Here is a 19,344-nt window from a genome sequence, read left to right as displayed (position 1 = left end):
AAAAGCCTTTCTACCTAAATATAAAAAAACATTTTACATTTTCTTTACCCCAAATAACCCGCATCTAATCATGTCGTCCACTGTTTATGAAACTAAAGAGACTGTTTGGACGTAGGGGAAAATTTTTGGAATTTTTTCCATGGAAAATGAATTTTCCTGCATTTGGTAAACTCATTCTCCACGGAATGTTTTCCAAATGTGAAAATTTTAATTGTTTTCAAGGAAAACTGCAAACCTACTGGTCCTTGAAATTTTTTCATGGAAAATATTATTTTTTCATAATTTTCTTTCCACTAGATCACCCTATATGGTTTCATATTTGAAATGACCTTTCAATTCTATAATGTTACATCCGACTTTAGTTAAATTACTGGTGATGCTGTGGGGTTGAAGCTTCATCTTATATTGGAATTGATACTGGGACTTTAAAATTTGGTGGTTTGTCTTATTTGATTTTTTTTTTTTATTAAGTGAAAATTACCACCCAGTGTACTTAATTCTATTAATAAGAGTCCCCAAATTTTACTATTATTTACCTTAACTAACTTTTAATATCCTCTAGCTAATTTTCCTTGTGTAAAGATGGACTTTTGTTTTTGTAGCAAGTAGAAACATTAAGAGGCATTGATTTGATGATCCATAAGCATGTAACACTAGTCGCCTAAGTCCCTTTTTAAAGATAGCATGTTCTAAGGTATGATTCGCAACCTTGAAAATACAAGGGATTTGTAAATAAAAAAAGTAACATTTTTACTTGAACTTGTTAGTTCAACAAAAGGGCAATACCCTGTTCTGATTGATGAAAGATGAAACAACATATCCGTAAGAAAAGAAAAATAAATTCTTCATTTTGATATATTCATCCTCTACAATGGTTTTCACTGAACATGGAACACTAAAATTTATGTAATTTTACAAGGAGTGGCAGCTAAATGATGAAGGAGAGAAGAAGTTGATATTGCACCAAGAAAATGAGATGAGGATATCATACAGTTGACTGCGGAAGTGTGTTGGAAATAAGACGGACTTCATACAAATCATTCTCGCCTTTCCCTGCACCCATACACGCCATATTATTTTGGCCTAAAATTCCGAGATCATCAGAATATGAATAAAGCTGTTTAAGATTTGTACTCCTATTCCACACCTCTCAATGAGTTCCATGCCAGCCCAACCATCTCACATATATATGTTTATGATAGTTGTGGCCATTGATTTAGTGGGCCACCACATGGATGGGCCATATCTCCAAAAACCATAGTGATTAGACTATCTTAACCAATTATGGACTGTACATGGCAACAATCGAGAAAGTTGCACTAATGATGGCAAGGCAAAGACGACACTGAGCAACCATGTGGACGACTGAGATGGTGATGGTCCACCAAAGAAGCATCCAAAATGTAATACTATATAAAGGGAAATGTTATCAGCACTACCGTATTTTGATGAGGGCACTCCTCACTTTATTAAAAGTACGGTATGGTCAGCACCATAGGATGATCCAAACTGTCCATTAGATGGGCCACAGCCTAAATTGTTTGTGCCCCAAAAATCATTTCCATACGTTGATCCTAACCCTCTGATCCGAATGTTAGAGGGTTGATCCTAACCCTCTATAGATCGGAGGGTTAGGAAACGATTTTTGGGGCACAACGTATTTAGGCTGTGGCCCATTTAATGGACGGTTTGGATCATCCTATGGTGCGGGCCATACGGTACTTTTAATAAAGTGAGGAGTGTCCTCATCAAAATACAGTAGTGCTGATAACATTTCCCTATATAAAATAGGTTGGGAGTTCTATTTGTTTACAACTTCTTACTCATATTGATGTTGCTAATTAGTTTGGCTGGGTTTTAATAGGTTGAGTTGTCAAAAGTTCAATGGTGTAGGAGATCAAATAAGGTCTGCTTCTTACTATATAAAATGGGAAAGGTGTGCGTACTCGGTCGAGTAGATAAGCTTATCTACTCGGTCGGGTTAAAAACAGTGGGGGCCCACATTTTTGGGGTGATCCAAACCATTCATTTGAAAGGCCCTTACCTAGATAGGGTGTCCACAAAAAATCAGCCCCATAGGATCATCCTAACCCATCCAACAGTGGAGGGAAAAATGGGCAGATTTGTGGAGAAGCTGTGTTTGTCCATTTTTCCCCATTTTTCCCTCCGCTGTTGCATGGGTTAGGATGATCCTATGGGGCTGATTTTTTGTGGACACCCTATCTAGGTAAGGGCCTTTCAAATGAATGGTTTGGATCACCCCAAAAATGTGGGCCCCCACTGTTTTTAACCCGACCAAGTAGATAAGCTTATCTACTCGGCCGAGTACGCACACCTTTCCCATATAAAATATCGAGAGAACTATTTCATCTTTAGTTCGAATGAAAACCACCCCACGCAAAGCTTTGTTTTTATTTATTTTTTTGTTTTTTCCCATCAAATCTCTTCTCCACCACCTGCTGCATCAACTGAGCAGGGGGTTGAGATTGTCTGATCCCGTCGATTTAAAGGGCATGCCATACCAACATTACTGATTACCATATATGTGGTGCAGCATGGAACCCAATGTCACAAGGGAAGCATAATATCATTCCTTGCCCATTATCATCCATCAACAGTCAGAGTTAAAACGAATATCTCTGTAAATAAATGTTTTAGAAACTCACCAACCTCGGCTGTGATTCCTGGTCCAAAGAATGAAGCTATTTTTTCCTAAAACATCCAGTACTCAGTAGATCAGTACATAACGTATTACTCATAGATGAAAATTAGAGGTCTACCACAAACAGAAAAAAAAAATAGAGAAAATGGTGGGTTCTTTATCTTTGAACCTGATTAATGTATAGACATGAATGGATGTCTTAGTGGCTTACCAATCAAATAAACAAAATAATGCAATGAAATATCAGTTTCTACTTGTTCACATGATATTTACCCGCCTTTTTTCGAAATCCGATAGTTGCAAAGCTTTTGCATCGAACACAAGGACTAAACAGTACTTGCCATCCTGAGTGACCTGTAAAAGGCAACTATTAGACAGTGATCATGACTTCACTACATAAATATTAACAGGTTCAAACTTTCATTCACAAAACTATATATGTTATCAGGCTTTCACCATCCAGACAGCATGTCCCAAATAGGAGGGGGGGCATAAGAATTTTAGATCTTCCAGACTAGGGGTGCAACTCGGGTTGGGTTCAGCCCTAAAAAAAGTCGGGTTGGGTTGGGTGTCTTTCAGGTCAGGTTCGGATTCGGGTTGGGTTTTCCTAACCCGGGTTGAGTTCGTGTCAGGTTTGGGTTGAGGGCTGGGGCAACCCGACCTGAGTGAAACCCGGCATTTTTTATCAATATTTAAAAGTTTTTAGTAATCTTAAAAACTCGGGTTGGAACTCGGGTCGGCTTGTTTAAAAAGGGTTCCTCGGGTTGCGTTGGCCTCAACCCGACCCAACCAGACCCGAGTTGCACCCTATTCCGAACATGGCTAAAAATCAGAAAAGATTGAATATAATTTACAGGCAGATATTAATAAGAACATAACATTAAGAAAATAATGAAAATAGAAAATTCAATCAATTTCAACTTTTAGCTCAGCTTGAAGGCAGTAGTGGACAAAGTTACATTTAAGAACCATGCGATGTCGCATGACAAGGGCAAAGACTCTCAGACAGCAGCATAATTACTATGAGAAAAGTTCAATTATGAACTATGAATATGACAGGTAACGATTCTTTAGAAACAAAAAAAAATGGAAAATTTCATTTACAAATGAAACACAATTTTAGACTAAGGAGGAGCAGAGCGATCACGTATTACTGCTATATAATACACATGTTGGAGTTAGTCGAACTCCTCATTCCTAAGGGTTTATGAGTTCCTAGTTGAACAGTCCAAGTGTAGAGTGCAATTCTTTGAATCATATTCGCAAACCCTCTATCACTATTAGGGGCCCTTAGGATCAAAGGAACAATATGGATCAGTTAATGGAAGTCAGAAAAACTTGTTGAGTTTTAAGAAACTCCATAATTTTTTCATGTTAAGTTTTTAACAACCCGTAAATGCTGGGTTTACGAATAAGAAGGAGAAGAAATTAGGGGGGGGGGGGGGGGAATTTCTTGCTGGTTGAGAATCAATCTCATGACAAGATGCCACTAGAGCTATATATGATGGCCACATCTACTATTGCAACAAATACAAAGACACTACTTAAAAACTATAATGTAGGGCGGCCCAATGCACGAGGCTTCCGCCATTGCGGGGTCTGGGGAGGGCTAGATGTATGCAGCCTTGCCGCAGACTTAATGTGGGCGTGTTGACATTACTGTGCCGTGTCTATTGAAATACTATGTATTATCTAATATTGTATTGTACTGTGTCAAGTGAAACACTGTATTATCTAATATTGTATTTATCTGCTCTTTCATTACCCTCTTATTTTATTACTAACTTTTCTTTTCACTCTTCATTAACTAATATTTGTTGTTACCCCCTCCCCTAAACCTTAAAAACTAAACAGTCTCCCAGTATTATATTCATTGTATCATATTGGTATCTCTTTCTCTATGCATATTGGAGACCGAAGATAACTAGAATAGATTGATTAATGCATTGTTATTTGATTATCTCATGTTTCTTTGACACTTATAGTTGCCTAATCCTAAGAATTATTAGTTTTTTAAATGAATACCATATTTAATTTCTTGCATATTATAATTAGTAAATAGTAATCAGTAATTTTATAGTAATTTTAATTTCGTGCGCGTCCCCGTTTCTAGATTTTTAGGGATTGCCATGTCGTCATGGATACGAGGTGTCCATAGATCATATCATTAAACCATCATAACCCTTAATACTCTCACTCAAATTTGAGCATAGATATCATCCATGCTTCAACTTGGAACACATAAAACCAAATTGACTCCTTTGCTGACCTTTTCACTGACAATCCATTTCAATGTACTTAGTCCTCTTATGGAAAACTGTCATTAATTTGTCAATTGTAAAACCATCTCTTCCATAAAAAGTAATCTTCAACCAGATCAACTCACATGCAGTATGAACCACTGGAAAGTATTCTTGATGCAGGAAGCAAAAAGGAGACTCTATATATGTAGCTCTGATATCAATTGACATAAGACAGCCAACTCAAACAAATCTCTAGTTTCAGATTCAAATCTGGGTTGATTAGGCTAAGAAAATATTTGAACTACAGATCTGGACAGATCTATTAAAGATGATAAATCAGGATTGTTTCAGGCTTGGGTGAGCTGTGCAGGGTGTTTACAATTGAAGGTATGAGAACACTGGACTGTTTCAGGTAATAAAAGTGCACTGTAGACTGGGATGTTATAATAACCAATGGGAATGAGTTTGCAAGGGTTCTCAGGGTATGGGTAAAATAACGGATGGGTTAGATGAAATACCGCAAATCCTGCATATGTAAAACTTAATTAATAGAGAGGTATTTAAGTTAATCTATGTTAGGTTAGGTTTTTTAACCTTATTATATAAACAACCATGTTTAGCCGTTTCTCTTCGGAAGAAATCCTGGACGAAGAGAGAGAGAGGCTGCCGAGGAGAAATCTTGATGCCAGAGACCCACCCAACTTTGAGGTAAGAATTCAATTAGACTGTTGATTTACACTTTCCATTTGTCATCTTGCATGTAGAATAGGATCCTTGGATTTAATCGGGTTTTCTCCCATCTATTTGAAACATTCAAGGAATATTTTTGGGTTCTGTCAATCAATTTCAGACACTAGTAAAAATTCAACCGTTCTGGACTATTGAACACAATGCTCAAGGAAGCAAAATGAGTATTCATACAATTTCTGATGAAAGAATTCCATAGGCACATATCCCGCATCACCATTACATATAACAGGCCTAAGCATCATTTATATTAAAAAACCATGAATAAAATCGATAATATATCCTCAACAATTTTCATCATGGCACATTCAATCCTTGATGGTTTAAAATGAAATCATATGCATCTGGCCCACGCTAAAATGATCTACCAGCATAAAAACATCATTTAAGAATGAGAACACAATCATAGATCAATGGACTTGTCAAAAAGGTCTAGTATTTAATTTCTTTAACTTTGGAAATACTTTCAAAAGTCAAAACGTAAGCTAAGTCTTCAGAAAAAATTGCGCAAGAAATACAAAAAAAATAAATCACAATAATCAGATATCTTTCCAATGGTGTCTTTCATGTGTCAAATAGAAGGGAATTTTCATGTAGCTATGCAAAAAATACCACAAATCACCATGATCAGATATCTTTCCAATGGTATCTTTCATGCGTCAAATAGAAGGGAATTTTCATGTAGCTATGCAAAAAATACCACAAATCACCATAATCAAAGATCTAGTGAATGATACTATAGAAAAACCGTGAAATACCTTCTCGACAAGGATCAACCACGATGTGCAACAAAACACCAAAAGAACGATGCAAAGAAACACAATCACACAAGAAAACCAAAAAATACCAGAAATCACCATAATCAGATATCTTTCCAATGGTATCTTTCATGCGTCAAATAGAAGGGAATTTTCATGTAGCTATGTAAAAAATACCACAAATCACCATAACCAAAGATCTAGTGAATGATACAATAGAAAAACCGAGACGACAAGGATCAACCACGATGTGCAACAAAACACCAGAGAACGACGCAAAGAAACACAATCACACAAGATTTATGTGGTTCGGCACTGCCTACGTCTTCTACAGGGGGAAGATTTTCACTATTTCTGTCTAGGGTTACAAACTCTCTTCCTCTTGGCCAAGAAAACACAAAAGAAAAACCTAATCCCGTAACCCTAACATGTGGCTTGTCTATCAATGCCACTACATGGAGAAATTTACCGAAATACCCTTTAGTGAAGAATCTGAAATTTATCGACCTGCATGTGCGCCACGCACATTAGTCTATCACTCGTCAGGGTCCTGTAATGCCAGAATACAAGACATCTACACAACATATGCATCAGGACAATCGCATCAACAAAGGCTCAATGGGTCCACTTTTAATGTTTCTTTAGCACAATAATCTCTATCTAATCCCTTTTTGATTTAGAGAAGAAGAGGTGGGAAAAATCGATATGTGGTTTCCTTGTAGGTATCAAGCTAAGTTGCCATGTTCAAACTTGAAATAGAAGAAACAGGGAGAATAGAGATGAGAGCGGAATGCCTCCCTTTCTCTACTTCCTTCATTTATAACTTACATATTTACAAGAATACGCTTGGTCAGTAAAGTTGCCAAGGTTAAAGTTGGAAACAATACATGAAGTAAACAAAAAAAAAAGGATCTATAAATAGGAAAAACTAAAGGGGTCAAAATAAGTACACAAAACCCTTGACATATTTAAATAAATTTGTGCTTTTATTATCAACTCTTACATTCCTAATAGTGAGTGGTGACAACCACCATGTTTATGAATTGAACCGAATGTATAAATGTAAAAGGACAGAGCAAAGTTTCTTGGAAAATCCTATAATTATTCTTTCATTGAATGGGACAAATATCAAAACAGAAATGTACCATTTATCTTATCTTAGGTAATTGACTAATATAACCCTCACTAATGCATAGATAAAAATCCAATCATAAGGCAATCAAAAGCATTCACTAATCTTAGGTAATTGACAGACAAAGTGCAAAAAACAGAACAAAAGATTGTGGGTTAATAGAAGCATACTTCTTCACGAATCATTTGTAGAATGGGTGCATTTCTTCGTGGAATTCCCCCACCCTAAATCAAGAAGCAAATAGAAGTAATGTTATTGGAAGGCAATGAGATCACATCAATTCCTCTACTTCACAATCTCAGTGGTTCTTTTGTGATATAACATAAGAAAATCATGAAAATAATGTTCTTAACTAAGCAGAATCTAACACATACTGAAATTCCAGGATTGCATGGTAAAACCCCATTTCATAATGCTTGACTCAAGATGATTTTGGATGAGAAGTAAAGAATAAGGGCACTAAATAAAATGCCAAAAGTAAATAATAATTACCACAAACAATTCTCTCTTCCTACATTGTGAAGTTAACCTTAATAATCAAATAATACTTCATTATATTGGTTAACTCACACTAAAGGCTGAGTATAAAGTGCAACATAATAAAAAATATCTCCACTAGCTCTTTACTCATTGAGGAAAATGGGATAGATACACATTACAAGGTGTGTATAAGCTGTATGAAAGAGAATGTGCAATCAATTGTATAAACAGTACTTGAGTATATAATTATTTGATAGGAATAGACCTTTATGCCTTTTGACTTATGTACAATACATAATGTCATCTTTGTAACTTGGAATTTATAAAAAAGGAGACGAGTCATAAGGGTGACTTGAACTCTTCATTCTTCATTTTAGTGTGAAAGAGTTTTCCCTAATATCATCTTCTCTGCATCATTCGCTTTGTTTTCTTTCTTTTTTTTGGAATGGTAGCCATCATTCGCTTTGGTTATGCATTGTAGTTTTAACATGGTATAAGAGCCAAGAAGATCAATAACTTAAAGAGGTCATCAAGAATTCAAGAAAGAGAACATCATTTCTTCACTTTCTTTCTATTTTTCCTTTCATTTTTTTCCTTTTTGCCTTCTCCGCTATCGGAGTTGTGCAACCAAGTTTCTCATTTTTTCAACCATCAAAGTCGTTGAGGTCTTCTCCCAACAATTTCGTAACCCTAATCCCATTACCTCTCTATTTAAAACCCCATTCTTCAACCCCTTCAATTGAAACCATAAATCCCTGCACCAACTTATTCGAACCTCTAATCCTCAATCTGTTCATTTAAAAACCCTAAATCCCATCAACCTATTCGAAACCATAATTCCCTGGCAAACCCTAAATCCCATCAACCTATTCGAAACCCTAATTCCCTGGCAAACCCTAATATCTCATTCCTACTCCACCCGAAACCTTAATCTCCCAACCTATTTCATTCGAAACCCTAATCCCCCATCAACCTATGTAAAATCCAAATCTCCTAACTCCATTCATTTGAAACCCTAATCCCTTCATCAACCTATTCAAAACCCTAATCCCCTAGGCATATCCATTCCCAACACCTTAAAATGTCATCCCTTAACCATTCAAAATCTCAATCCTTCCCATTCGAAGCTCTGTTCATTTAAAAACCCTAAATCCCATCAACCTATTCGAAACCCTAATCCCCGGGCAAACCCTAATATCTCATTCCTACTCCACCCGAAACCTTAATCTCCCAACCTATTTCATTCGAAACCCTAATCCCCATCAACCTATGTAAAATCCAAATCTCCTAACTCCATTCATTTGAAACCCTAATCCCTTCATCAACCTATTCAAAACCTTAATCCCCTAGGCATATCCATTCCCAACACCTTAAAATGTCATCCATTAACCATTCAAAATCTCAATCCTTCCCATTCGAAGTCTGATCTTTCACCAACACTATACAAAACCTCAATCTCACCACTATCCCATTTGAAACCCTAGTCTCATGAACCAGTCCATTTGAAATCCTAATCCCATAAATCCCTGCACCAACTTATTCAAACCTCTAATCCTCAATCTGTTCATTTAAAACCCCTAAATCCCATCAACCTATTCGAAACCCTAATCCCCTGGCAAACCCTAATCTCATTCCTACTCCACCCGAAACCTTAATCTCCCAACCTATTTCATTCGAACCCCTAATCCCCCATCAGCCTATGTAAAATCCAAATCGCCTAACTCCATTCATTTGAAACCCTAATCCCATCAACCTATTCGAAACCCTAATCCCCTGGCAAACCCTAATCTCATTCCTACTCCACCCGAAACCTTAATCTCCCAACCTATTTCATTCGAACCCCTAATCCCCCATCAGCCTATGTAAAATCCAAATCGCCTAACTCCATTCATTTGAAACCCTAATCCCCTAGGCATATCCATTCCCAACACCCTAATGTCATCCCTTAACCATTCAAAATTTCAATCCTTCCCATTCGAAGCCTGATCTTTCACCAACACTATACAAAATCCTCAATCTCACCCCTATCCCATTTGAAACCCTAATCTCATGAACCAGTCCATCTGAAATCCTAATCCCATCATTCAACACCCCAAATCATACAATCCACAACAACCCTAAGTTCTCCAACCCCCATATCTTTCCATTTGCATAACCTAACTTCACTTGGCCATCACTTTTCCCACTTCAAAAATCTCAAATCCTCATATTCACCTTCCATAACCCTAATCTGCTAGTGTCTTTGTTACAAAGCCTAATTCTCAACATTGACTCTTGTTTGATCATTAAGTGATGGATCTGATCTAAAATTTTTGTTAAGTGATTTGAAGACACCAAGTGCTTTGCTTATGTTTGAAGGGCTGATTAAAAGTTGCTGCTATGATTAAGTGATCAAGCCATTATGTCATTAGCCCACTTGAGTTGACTGAAATAAATAAATGACTTTGATCCGTTGCTCCTTTGAGAACCTGTTCTGTGGTTACAGACACCAAAATACCTACTTAATTCACTTGGGAATCGTTATTGGCAATCACCTTAAGACACTTGAGGGGATGGTCACACAGTTCAAGTTAACTACTCATGGCTGAAAAATCTGAAAGCAATTCTGTGAAATTTGATGGAACAAATTACTTTCATTTTCGTATTTTCTGTCGAAGGGAAAGAGATTTTAGGAGTAATAGATGGAATAAAGGTGAAGTCTTCCATTGACAAAAAACAAGCTACATGGAAGATAAATAATGCACGCATAATTATGGGATCTAGGCAACCCAATATTGAAGTTAATGCAAGAAATGAAAAGGAGTCTGAGTAGAGGCTTGGCATGGGGTCTACAGCTACTATTCATGTGATCTACAGTCAAATTTTGATTTAGGAAAATATCCCTTCAATAGAGACGTATGATATTAATCATAAAGTAAACATTATACACTAACAACGCTCCTAGTAAGTAATCTATGTACATTTAATTTCGTAATAGTCCAAAAAGATAGGTAACAATAAAAGAGGTGATATGATGACATGTCTAAAAGCACTCACTTCCGATATGATAAAATCTTTGTTTCACATATTCTCCAACCCATCCTTTACCAAGTGAATTTAATTCAAGTTCTATGGTTAAACTATCACTCGATAAAAGAAAATTACACACTACTTTGGTAATAGATAGCTTCCACATCAGCAACATAGAAATATCATCTAAAAACATGCCTCAAGTTTTGCCAAAGTAAATATACCTGTCCATATTGGAAAATCCGTTTTAAGGCCTCGTCTAAATGTTGTTCATCTCCATAACGAAATCTTATAACATCATTTCTGACCTAATCAATGCACCAAAAACTTTATTGAGACTTCAAACCAAAAGAAGAAATGTGCCTCACATATTATACAACCAAGGGTGGGTCTGAAGAATATAACTTGTCGCTTAATTGTAGCCAATCATAGTTTAGAACAGTAAAACTGAAGCAGCTCAATATTACATTACACTATGTGCTTGTTAGTTTAAAACAATAATTTCTAACCCATGGTTTACTAGTCAACGGTATATAATTCATTCATAATTCCAATGGAATTGGATGTAATTAAAAAAAAAAAATTATCCTCATGAGATTAACATGGCATATAATGCAATAGGTATAATTCCGTTCATAATTAAGTCAGAATGAAACTAAAGTTAAAACAGCAGCTCACTTGTTGCTGTTAACAATCATACACAATTTGACATGAATCACAGGCTAGAACTTAAAAGAACCTTGCACACCACAAGATGAATACAAACTATGTTGGCAAACGAATATGGTATAACTCTTTGAGAGGCATTGGTGAATGTTTACTAAGATTAAATATCAAAAGTTAAGGAAAGACATCTTCTAATAATGCTATTGTAATCATAAAGTACAAGAAATAAATTTTATTAAGTACAATATTTCATGTATTATATTTTTTACATGAAGATAAGAAAAATCCTTTTTTTTTTCTTGTCTAATAGCACACTTGCTTTAAATCGGAGGTATTATAATCCGCCAATATTTAATTGCTTCTGTGCAGGTAAAGAGCAAAGCTTTAAACCATTTTTCATTCAAAATTGTGAAAATCCATATTGATTTTTGTAAGATTTCTCTATGTGGGTATATAAGCAGCCCAAGAGATGATTTGAGAGATTTCAGCTCTAGAACAGTTCTTCAGTTTCTAGCAACAAAAAATCTTTCCCATTCTAAGAAATACAAATTGCATGAAATGCAATACCTACATGGAAATTTGTCTATATATATGTATATATGTGTGTGTGGGTGTGTGTGTGTGTGTGTGTGAGAGAGAGAGAGAGAGAGGTATTCTAAACTGAAGGGCGCCTCCATTGGCTTGCAGAAATAGGGTGAAAGGGCGCCTCCATTGGCTGCAAGGAACAGTTGTGCATTTATAATGGCTAAAAGTCAAAGTGCATTATAAATCTAGCCAAGTTGATTTGAAATAAATCAACATGGCTAAGATGTGAGATAAATCTTATTCTAGTCACTCTGCCCCCTGCCCTACCCCTGCCCCCCACCCCATCTCTCCCAGATGCGAAATAAATCTTGCCATGAACATGCAGGCCCTCACATTGAAATGGCTCTCCCTTAGAATATACTTAAGTTAGTTTCAGTTAGACCTTTCGTAAGTTAATCTTCTTATTCTAGTCACTCTGCCCCCCCCCCCCCCCCCCCCAAAAAAAAAAAAAAAGAAGAAGAAAAAGCACACACGAGCCAACATTAACTTGGCCATGTTGATTTGATTTTGGCCCTATTGAGTCAATAGAAAACTGTCAATTACTGACTTGCACGAGTTGACTCAGTTTTTACCTTGGGTGAGTTCTAGTCCGACTCGCCGTGTCAGTTATTCACTCCTGCGAATTCTAGTCCACTATTTATAGAATATAATTAAGTTAGGTTCAGTTAGAAATTTCGCAAGTTAATTTTCTTATTCTAGTCACTCTCCCCCCGCCCCCCACACACACCAAAAAAAAAGCCACACATGAGCCAACATTAACTTGGCTATGTTAATTTGATTTTTGCCCTACGGAGTCAATAGAAAACTCACCGTGTCAATTATTGACTTGCACGAGTTGACTCGGTTTTACCTTTTGGGTGAGTTCTAGTCCAACTCACCGTGTCAGTCATTCACTCTTGCGAATTCAAGTCCACTATTCAACCTCCCTGAGCCTTAACTTGGCCCATTTTGATTTGATTCTGGCCCTATCTAGTCAATAGAAAACTCACCGTGTCAATTTATTGACTTGCACGAGTTGTCTAGGTTTTACCTTGGGTGAGTTCTAGTCCAACACACTGTGTCAATTATTCACTCTTGTAAGTTAACTCGGTTTTACCTTGGGTGAGTTCTTGTCCAAGTATGAATTTTTAAAAAACTAATCTTCTCAGTCTTGGCACAAAATAGCTCACTCTAATATATCAGTACATGAATAGATAAAACAGTAATTGCTGATATTCACTTAAAGAAAGTCAATTGTGCAAGAAAAAAGGTAATGGGAAACGTTTTCAAAAGGGGGGTCTTCAGATTGGGTAAAACTTATTTTGGCATTTACCTGTTTAAGAATAGGAGTAGCGCATGTTTCCCTCAAGATTTGAGCATCAGAGTAGGTTATGCATGGAACTGGTTTGAGCTCCGCATACTGAAAATAGAAAATACTATAGTCAAGAAGGTAAAAATTTGGACTTGTAGTAGCTTTGGAATCACAATAACTAAGCATTGTGATAATTTCCTGTTGAACAGTAAAACCATAAAACCATAAGATATCATTTCACATTCTTCTGTCGAACTTTCTAACTTTTACAATGGACATTGTTACTATACGAATATATCAATATGCATCAAATATTTGTCATAGGCACTATGATATCGAAAATTAGAAATTATGATATAAGATAATAAACTATAAACAGAAGGGCTCTAAATCTTCATTTTATGAGGAAACATGCATTATTAAATTATAATAGAAACTTTAGCATCATGATTAAAGTATTGAAGTCGCTTGATATATCTAGTTCACCTCCACAAAAAGTTAATCCGTTATGAGTTATTTGATCCGATTAATGCACTGATGCTATTCAGTTTTTCACATTCATTGGTGTAGAAAGAGAAACTACCACTTGGGTCAAACTGAGTGAGCATCTTGAGTATTGGTCACTGACTCACTACTAACTGTTTTGAGATGACTCAAGGTTTGGGCCAAAACTAGAAGAAAATACAATGATACCAACCATACAAAATAGAAAAAACACTCTTTTCAGCAAGTTTTGGCAAAGTTTACTGTTTGTTTTCAACAAAAGAGCTTGTCTCAAGTTTTCTTTTCCAGAAGTAAAAGCAAAAAACTACACAGTAAGCTTCTATTTTCCATAAAATATATGTAGAAGAAGAAAACACCAAAATGATTTAGAAGGCATATTAATGTTTTTTTCCACAAAATAACAACAGGAGAAAAAACACTAGAATGATATAACATGCAACCCCATGGGATTCTTTTCCAAATAGCGAGAACAGAAATAAAAGGAAAAAAAGGAAGCATCACAGCAATTCTTTCCAGGGAATAAGAGGAATAAAAGCAAGAAAGCAGCAGCCACACGGCGGCCCTTACAGGAAGAAAACGAAAACATGAAAAGAAGGAAAACTGGAAGAAGAAGAAGAAGAAGAAGAAGAAGAAGAGGGAAGAGATCTAGAGAGGGAAAGAAAAGAAGGAAAACTGAAAGAAGAAGAAGAGGGAAGAGATCTAGAGAGGGAAAGAAAAGAAGGAAAACTGAAAGAAGAAGAAGAGGGAAGAGATCCAGAGAGAGAGAGAAAAACAAATGTAATATGGAAGAATAAGAAGAGGGGAAATTGATTCACACGATAATATGAGGGGAAAATATTTTGTACCTTGGACCCAACACCTTGATAGAAAGGGAAACACTTCTAGAATGGGGCTCCATTTGGGAAATAAAACAATGACTGCCCTTGGTTAAGGGAATTTTCAAATAAATGCCACACCAACTAAACCTGTCAGCAGCGGCTGCACACGAAAAACACTGATCGGGGGGGTCTCTTTGCATCAGGGTACCAGAGGTCGCTAGGTTTTACTTTGAAAATTTGCTGTTGAAATTGGAGTGTTGTTTTGGTCACTTTGGTAGGTTTTACTATGAAAATTTGCTGTTGAAATCGGAGTGTTGTTTTGGTAACTTTGGTAGAACCCAAAATTTGCCCGATGTTTGGTGCCCCCTCCTCTGTCACTTTGTTCACGTGTAGCAAATGATAACAACTCCATAATACACCTAAAATGAAATCATATACATATTGGATGTTGAGTGTTTGCACTGAAATCATCGAATTAGCATTATCTATAAAATGCTGAAGTCTAGGTTGCTCACCATGAGAGATTTTGAAAGGATTACAATTATATTTTTAGTATCCACAGTTACAATTCTAATATGATTGGGATTGCTAAGTCAGCAATTCATTGGTAGTGAGGTTACTCAAAGTAGGAACATCATTCACTGTTGAATGTAAGGATTCTGGTGGAATTAATGACTCTTTTTATGCCAAATTACTATGTCACTGTTGAATACCGTTCATAGACTTGGGTGTTTGCTTCTAGTTGATGTAACACCAACCAGAGATCGGTTTTAATAAATTCTTCTCTTTTCTAGTTTTTTTTTTTTTTTCTGTGATTCTTTGCTTGTTCAACAACTGGACTGCAACAGAATTCAACACAAAACAACAAATACATGCTGGAACAGCCAAATGACAATCTCATATAACAAAAGCAAAGTATACAAAAATAAACCAGAATTTTTTAGGTTTTTTATATTTTAAAACATGAATTTTCCAAATAAAACCAACATAAAAGATATGCCAAAACCCAAATTTGTTCATTCTAACCCTATATTATCATAAAATTCCATGATGAACTACTAGTAATATTTCAAAAGTATAGACTTGGGAGCCCAGGTAAAACAGAACAAGTCCACCAGACCCTATACTCATTAAAAATGCAGCCGACAATGCTACGAGAACTAAGGAAAAGTACCAAATTTGACAACCCTAATAGAGAAAACAGAAAAAAGTTGGGCAATGGTTCAGCTGCTTCAGCATATTAGCACAACGATTTTAACATACCTACCGTGCTAAAAAAAAAAAGATGAAACTGATCAAATTACCCTGGCAATAAAATGGGCCAGAAAATTGTGGAAAGGGAAAGCTAAACAGTTGATCAACAATGAGAGGAGAAAGAAAAAAAAGGCGCACCTACACATAAATCTAGCGGCTTGATAGACTGTTGTTGTAAAAAAGTAGGTAATCCAGTCAGCCAAAATTCTAAGTGGTTCCATGTTGTCACTATTTCTTTTATGAAAATATGTTGTTGCTATCATGAAGTAAGGAGCATACCATATTTTATTAATAACATAACGAGATAATCAAAGGTTCCAAGGGCGAAACAGACAGGAAGAACTTCTCTGTAGGTAAATTTTGATCTCAACAAAAAAGCAAGAAACAGAAACGTGTGTACAAGAATTACATGAAGGACTTTTTAAAGCTGTTGTGTTCAAATTGCAAGTCTCTTTTGTTTACCATTGGTTCTTCAACCGGCAAAATGTTTACATCACAACTGATGGAAGAAAATTTAATACAAACATGTTGTTCCTTGCATGTAACTTAACAAAGAAACCATGAGAAAACAAGTGTGCAAGCAGTACTATTGTGAGTATTATTTACTATTTGTATCGATGCCATAATACTGTAACAATAGAAGAAAGAAATCATTTATATGTAACAAAGGAAAAAATCAATTAGCCAGATGTTATCATTATAAAAAACCAAAAAATGGTGGTATTTTTATACCTCAGTAACATGAGCTGATGTGATAAATTCAGTACAAGTTAATAATACCCATAAATGTTAAAGATATCTTTCTAAGTCCATGTTATAAATTATAAAATTCCTTTAGGTCAATAGGTCACTAAACTGTGATATATTTATAAGTCCATGTTATAAATTATAAAATTCCTTAAGGTCAATAGGTCACTAAACTGCGATATATTTGTGTGACATTCAAACACTGAATTCACACAGATGCGAGAAAATGTTTACCTTAAGAGCCATACCAATTATTGCAAGAGGAAAGCCATATGTTAGCATTATTGCTGACCATTCAGAGCCAGGGAGAATATTGAAATATGCACCAAATCCATATCTGAAGCAAAGTGTAAACATAAGAATATTCATTAGAAAAACAGAAAAGGGCATAGAATAAATACTTACGATAGAAGTGTAGAGCCAACACCAAGACCAATCACACCAAATGAGACCTGCAACATGAAACAACCATATTGAGTTTGCTAAATGGATAGGCGACACAAAATCCTTCTATTGGCTAAGCAATGTAGAAACTTGTTGATCGTAAGAAACGAGAAGAAGAAGAGGAAGAGGGAGAAAAAAGTAATTCTTGGGAATGAGGGTATGCTCCATTCGTTGGGAATGTTACATAATGACAATAATACCCCAAGTAAGTTACGTGAAATAATAAATGCACACAAAACATGATGCACTATACTAACCGCGGGGTCTGGGGAGGGCTAGATGTACGCAGCCTTACCCCTGCTTTGCAGAGAAGCTGTTTCTGTGACTCGAACCCATGACCACCCAGGTCACAATGGAGCAACCTTACCGTTGTGCCAAGGCTCGCCCTCTTGTAAATAACATCTTTCAACACTCCGCCCTCCCCCCAAACACACACACACCCTCCCCTCCTATCCCAAGCTGGCGCATTTGAATGTCAAATATGTCCAGCTCGTCAAGAATCCATTGTAGACAACTTTTGGTAATAGTTTTGTGAGAATGCCAGTAAGTTAATCCTCTGATTTAATGTAGGTAATAGTAATGAACATTGTCCTCCACTTTTCTCTCACAAATTGAAAATAAACATCTATATGTTTTGTTTTCTCATGAAATGCAGGGTCAAAGGTGATGTGAATTGTTGTTATCACAATAGAGCTTCATGGGACCATCAACCTTCACTCCCATCTCTCTTATAAGTATTTGGATCCACATAAGCTCGCACACATAGCACGAGCTATAGCACTGTACTCAGCCTCAGCATTGGACCTCACAACCACAACCCGTTTGTTACTCTTCTATGGTAGACAGATCAAGTGCTAGAGCAAATTATAGGGATATAGCCCGTGGAGTTGCAAAGATTCTTTGGCTAATGATTTTGTTATAAGTTGACAATACAGGTAGACAGTCCTATCAAGTTTTACTGTCATAATAAGGTTTCAATAAAGCATTGCTCACAATCCAGTATAGCATGATCAAAATAATCCCAATGAAGTGGTGGATTCCCGAGAAATGCGCCTTCTTATGTGAAGATTGAATATCAGTTGGTTGATGGTCTTACAAAAGGAGGAATAAGATCTAAGTTAGATAAAGTCTAACTTAGATGGGATTTCAAGTTGCTATGGAAGCCATTTCGGTTATATGATTGAAAACAACAACTTTCAAGCACGCCCACAAGAAAACAAAAAGGGGAATTGCAAAATAAAAGGAAGGGGTTTCAATAAACTGCAATTAAAACAGAATTAGCAGATCAGAGGGGAGGACCTTGGCGAGTGAGAATTCATCATCGGATATAATTGCCTTATCGGAGGAGATGGAGGAGGAGGGTTGTGTTGAATCCACGGCATCGGCGATGAACACGTGTCTGAGATTATCTCTCTTTTGGACTGAATGCTTGAGGAAGCGGGTGGGCCCGGAATAGTGCGGTGGGGCCCTTGGCTTAACCTGCCGGAGGAGATATCGGCGGTCGCCGGCGGCAAGGCCAGACGAGCAGATGAGAATTCCATTTCCAGGTGAGTTTGCTACGGCCATCTCTCTCTCTCTCTCTCGTAATATCCTTTTGAACACCGAAGGTGTGGCTACTTTATCTACAACGGGCAAAAATGAGAAATTAAATTGGGAGATGATAAATTCGCACCCCCTGTACGATGATTCGCACCACTGTTGCACATAAAAAAGCGTTAAAGTCTGTCAGAATTCACCTTAAAAGTGGTGCGAAACATCCTAAAGTGCGTGCGAAGATGTCATTGCCCGGTAAAAAGATGGTGACCGTTGAACTCTTTCCTAACGGGGCATTTTTTGGCGCCTACGTGGATGTGATTGGTCCCTTGATCCAACTGGGAAACAAAAATTTCTTATCCTCTTGATCTATTAAGCGTCGTTTAGGTTTTTACCAAGAGAAGCTAAAGCGTTGATTTTTCCAGGCCTTGATCTCACGGTTTGGTCGGTCGTTCGGCATGGATTCGAAAC

The 19,344-nt window shown here is 36.7% G+C and overlaps 1 protein-coding gene across 2 annotated transcripts; it reads right to left on the bottom strand.

The window, feature by feature from the left end:
• Positions 1–819: 819 nt before the first annotated feature.
• Positions 820–18,975, bottom strand: APE1 (acclimation of photosynthesis to environment). 2 transcript variants are annotated; one of them, XM_077397104.1, is made up of 9 exons: positions 18,640–18,975; positions 17,302–17,348; positions 17,131–17,233; positions 13,595–13,681; positions 11,256–11,339; positions 7,713–7,766; positions 2,936–3,016; positions 2,671–2,712; positions 820–1,053 (listed from the first exon to the last, which is right to left on the bottom strand). In XM_077397104.1, the coding sequence occupies exons 1-9, from the start codon at positions 18,904–18,906 to the stop codon at positions 913–915; spliced, it is 906 nt and encodes a 301-aa protein (XP_077253219.1). In that variant the 5' UTR covers positions 18,907–18,975; the 3' UTR covers positions 820–912. The 2 variants fall into 2 exon arrangements, with proteins under 2 accessions (XP_077253219.1, XP_077253220.1); XM_077397105.1 differs by having other exon boundaries at positions 2,667–2,712; positions 18,640–18,965.
• Positions 18,976–19,344: the final 369 nt, after the last annotated feature.

The sequence above is a fragment of the Tasmannia lanceolata genome, unplaced genomic scaffold (genome assembly GCF_043159265.1).
Source record: "Tasmannia lanceolata isolate RefF3 unplaced genomic scaffold, GAP_Taslan_0.1 ptg000015l, whole genome shotgun sequence".
Lineage (NCBI taxonomy): Eukaryota > Viridiplantae > Streptophyta > Magnoliopsida > Canellales > Winteraceae > Tasmannia > Tasmannia lanceolata.
The sequence above is the reverse complement of the archived record's forward strand: the minus strand, read 5'-3'. Positions and strand labels throughout refer to the sequence as shown.

What these genes read in the sequence shown, in the direction of transcription:
- APE1 (XM_077397104.1), bottom strand. Translation starts at nt 18,906, where the DNA reads ATGGCCGTAGCAAACTCACCTGGAAATGGAATTCTCATCTGCTCGTCT. An exon ending in ATGAATTCTCACTCGCCAAG is followed by an intron (nt 17,349 to 18,639) that starts GTCCTCCCCTCT and finishes TTCATGTTGCAG; the next exon opens with GTCTCATTTGGTGTGATTGG. An exon ending in TACAAATGATTCGTGAAGAA is followed by an intron (nt 3,017 to 7,712) that starts GTATGCTTCTAT and finishes TGCCTTTTACAG; the next exon opens with GTCACTCAGGATGGCAAGTA.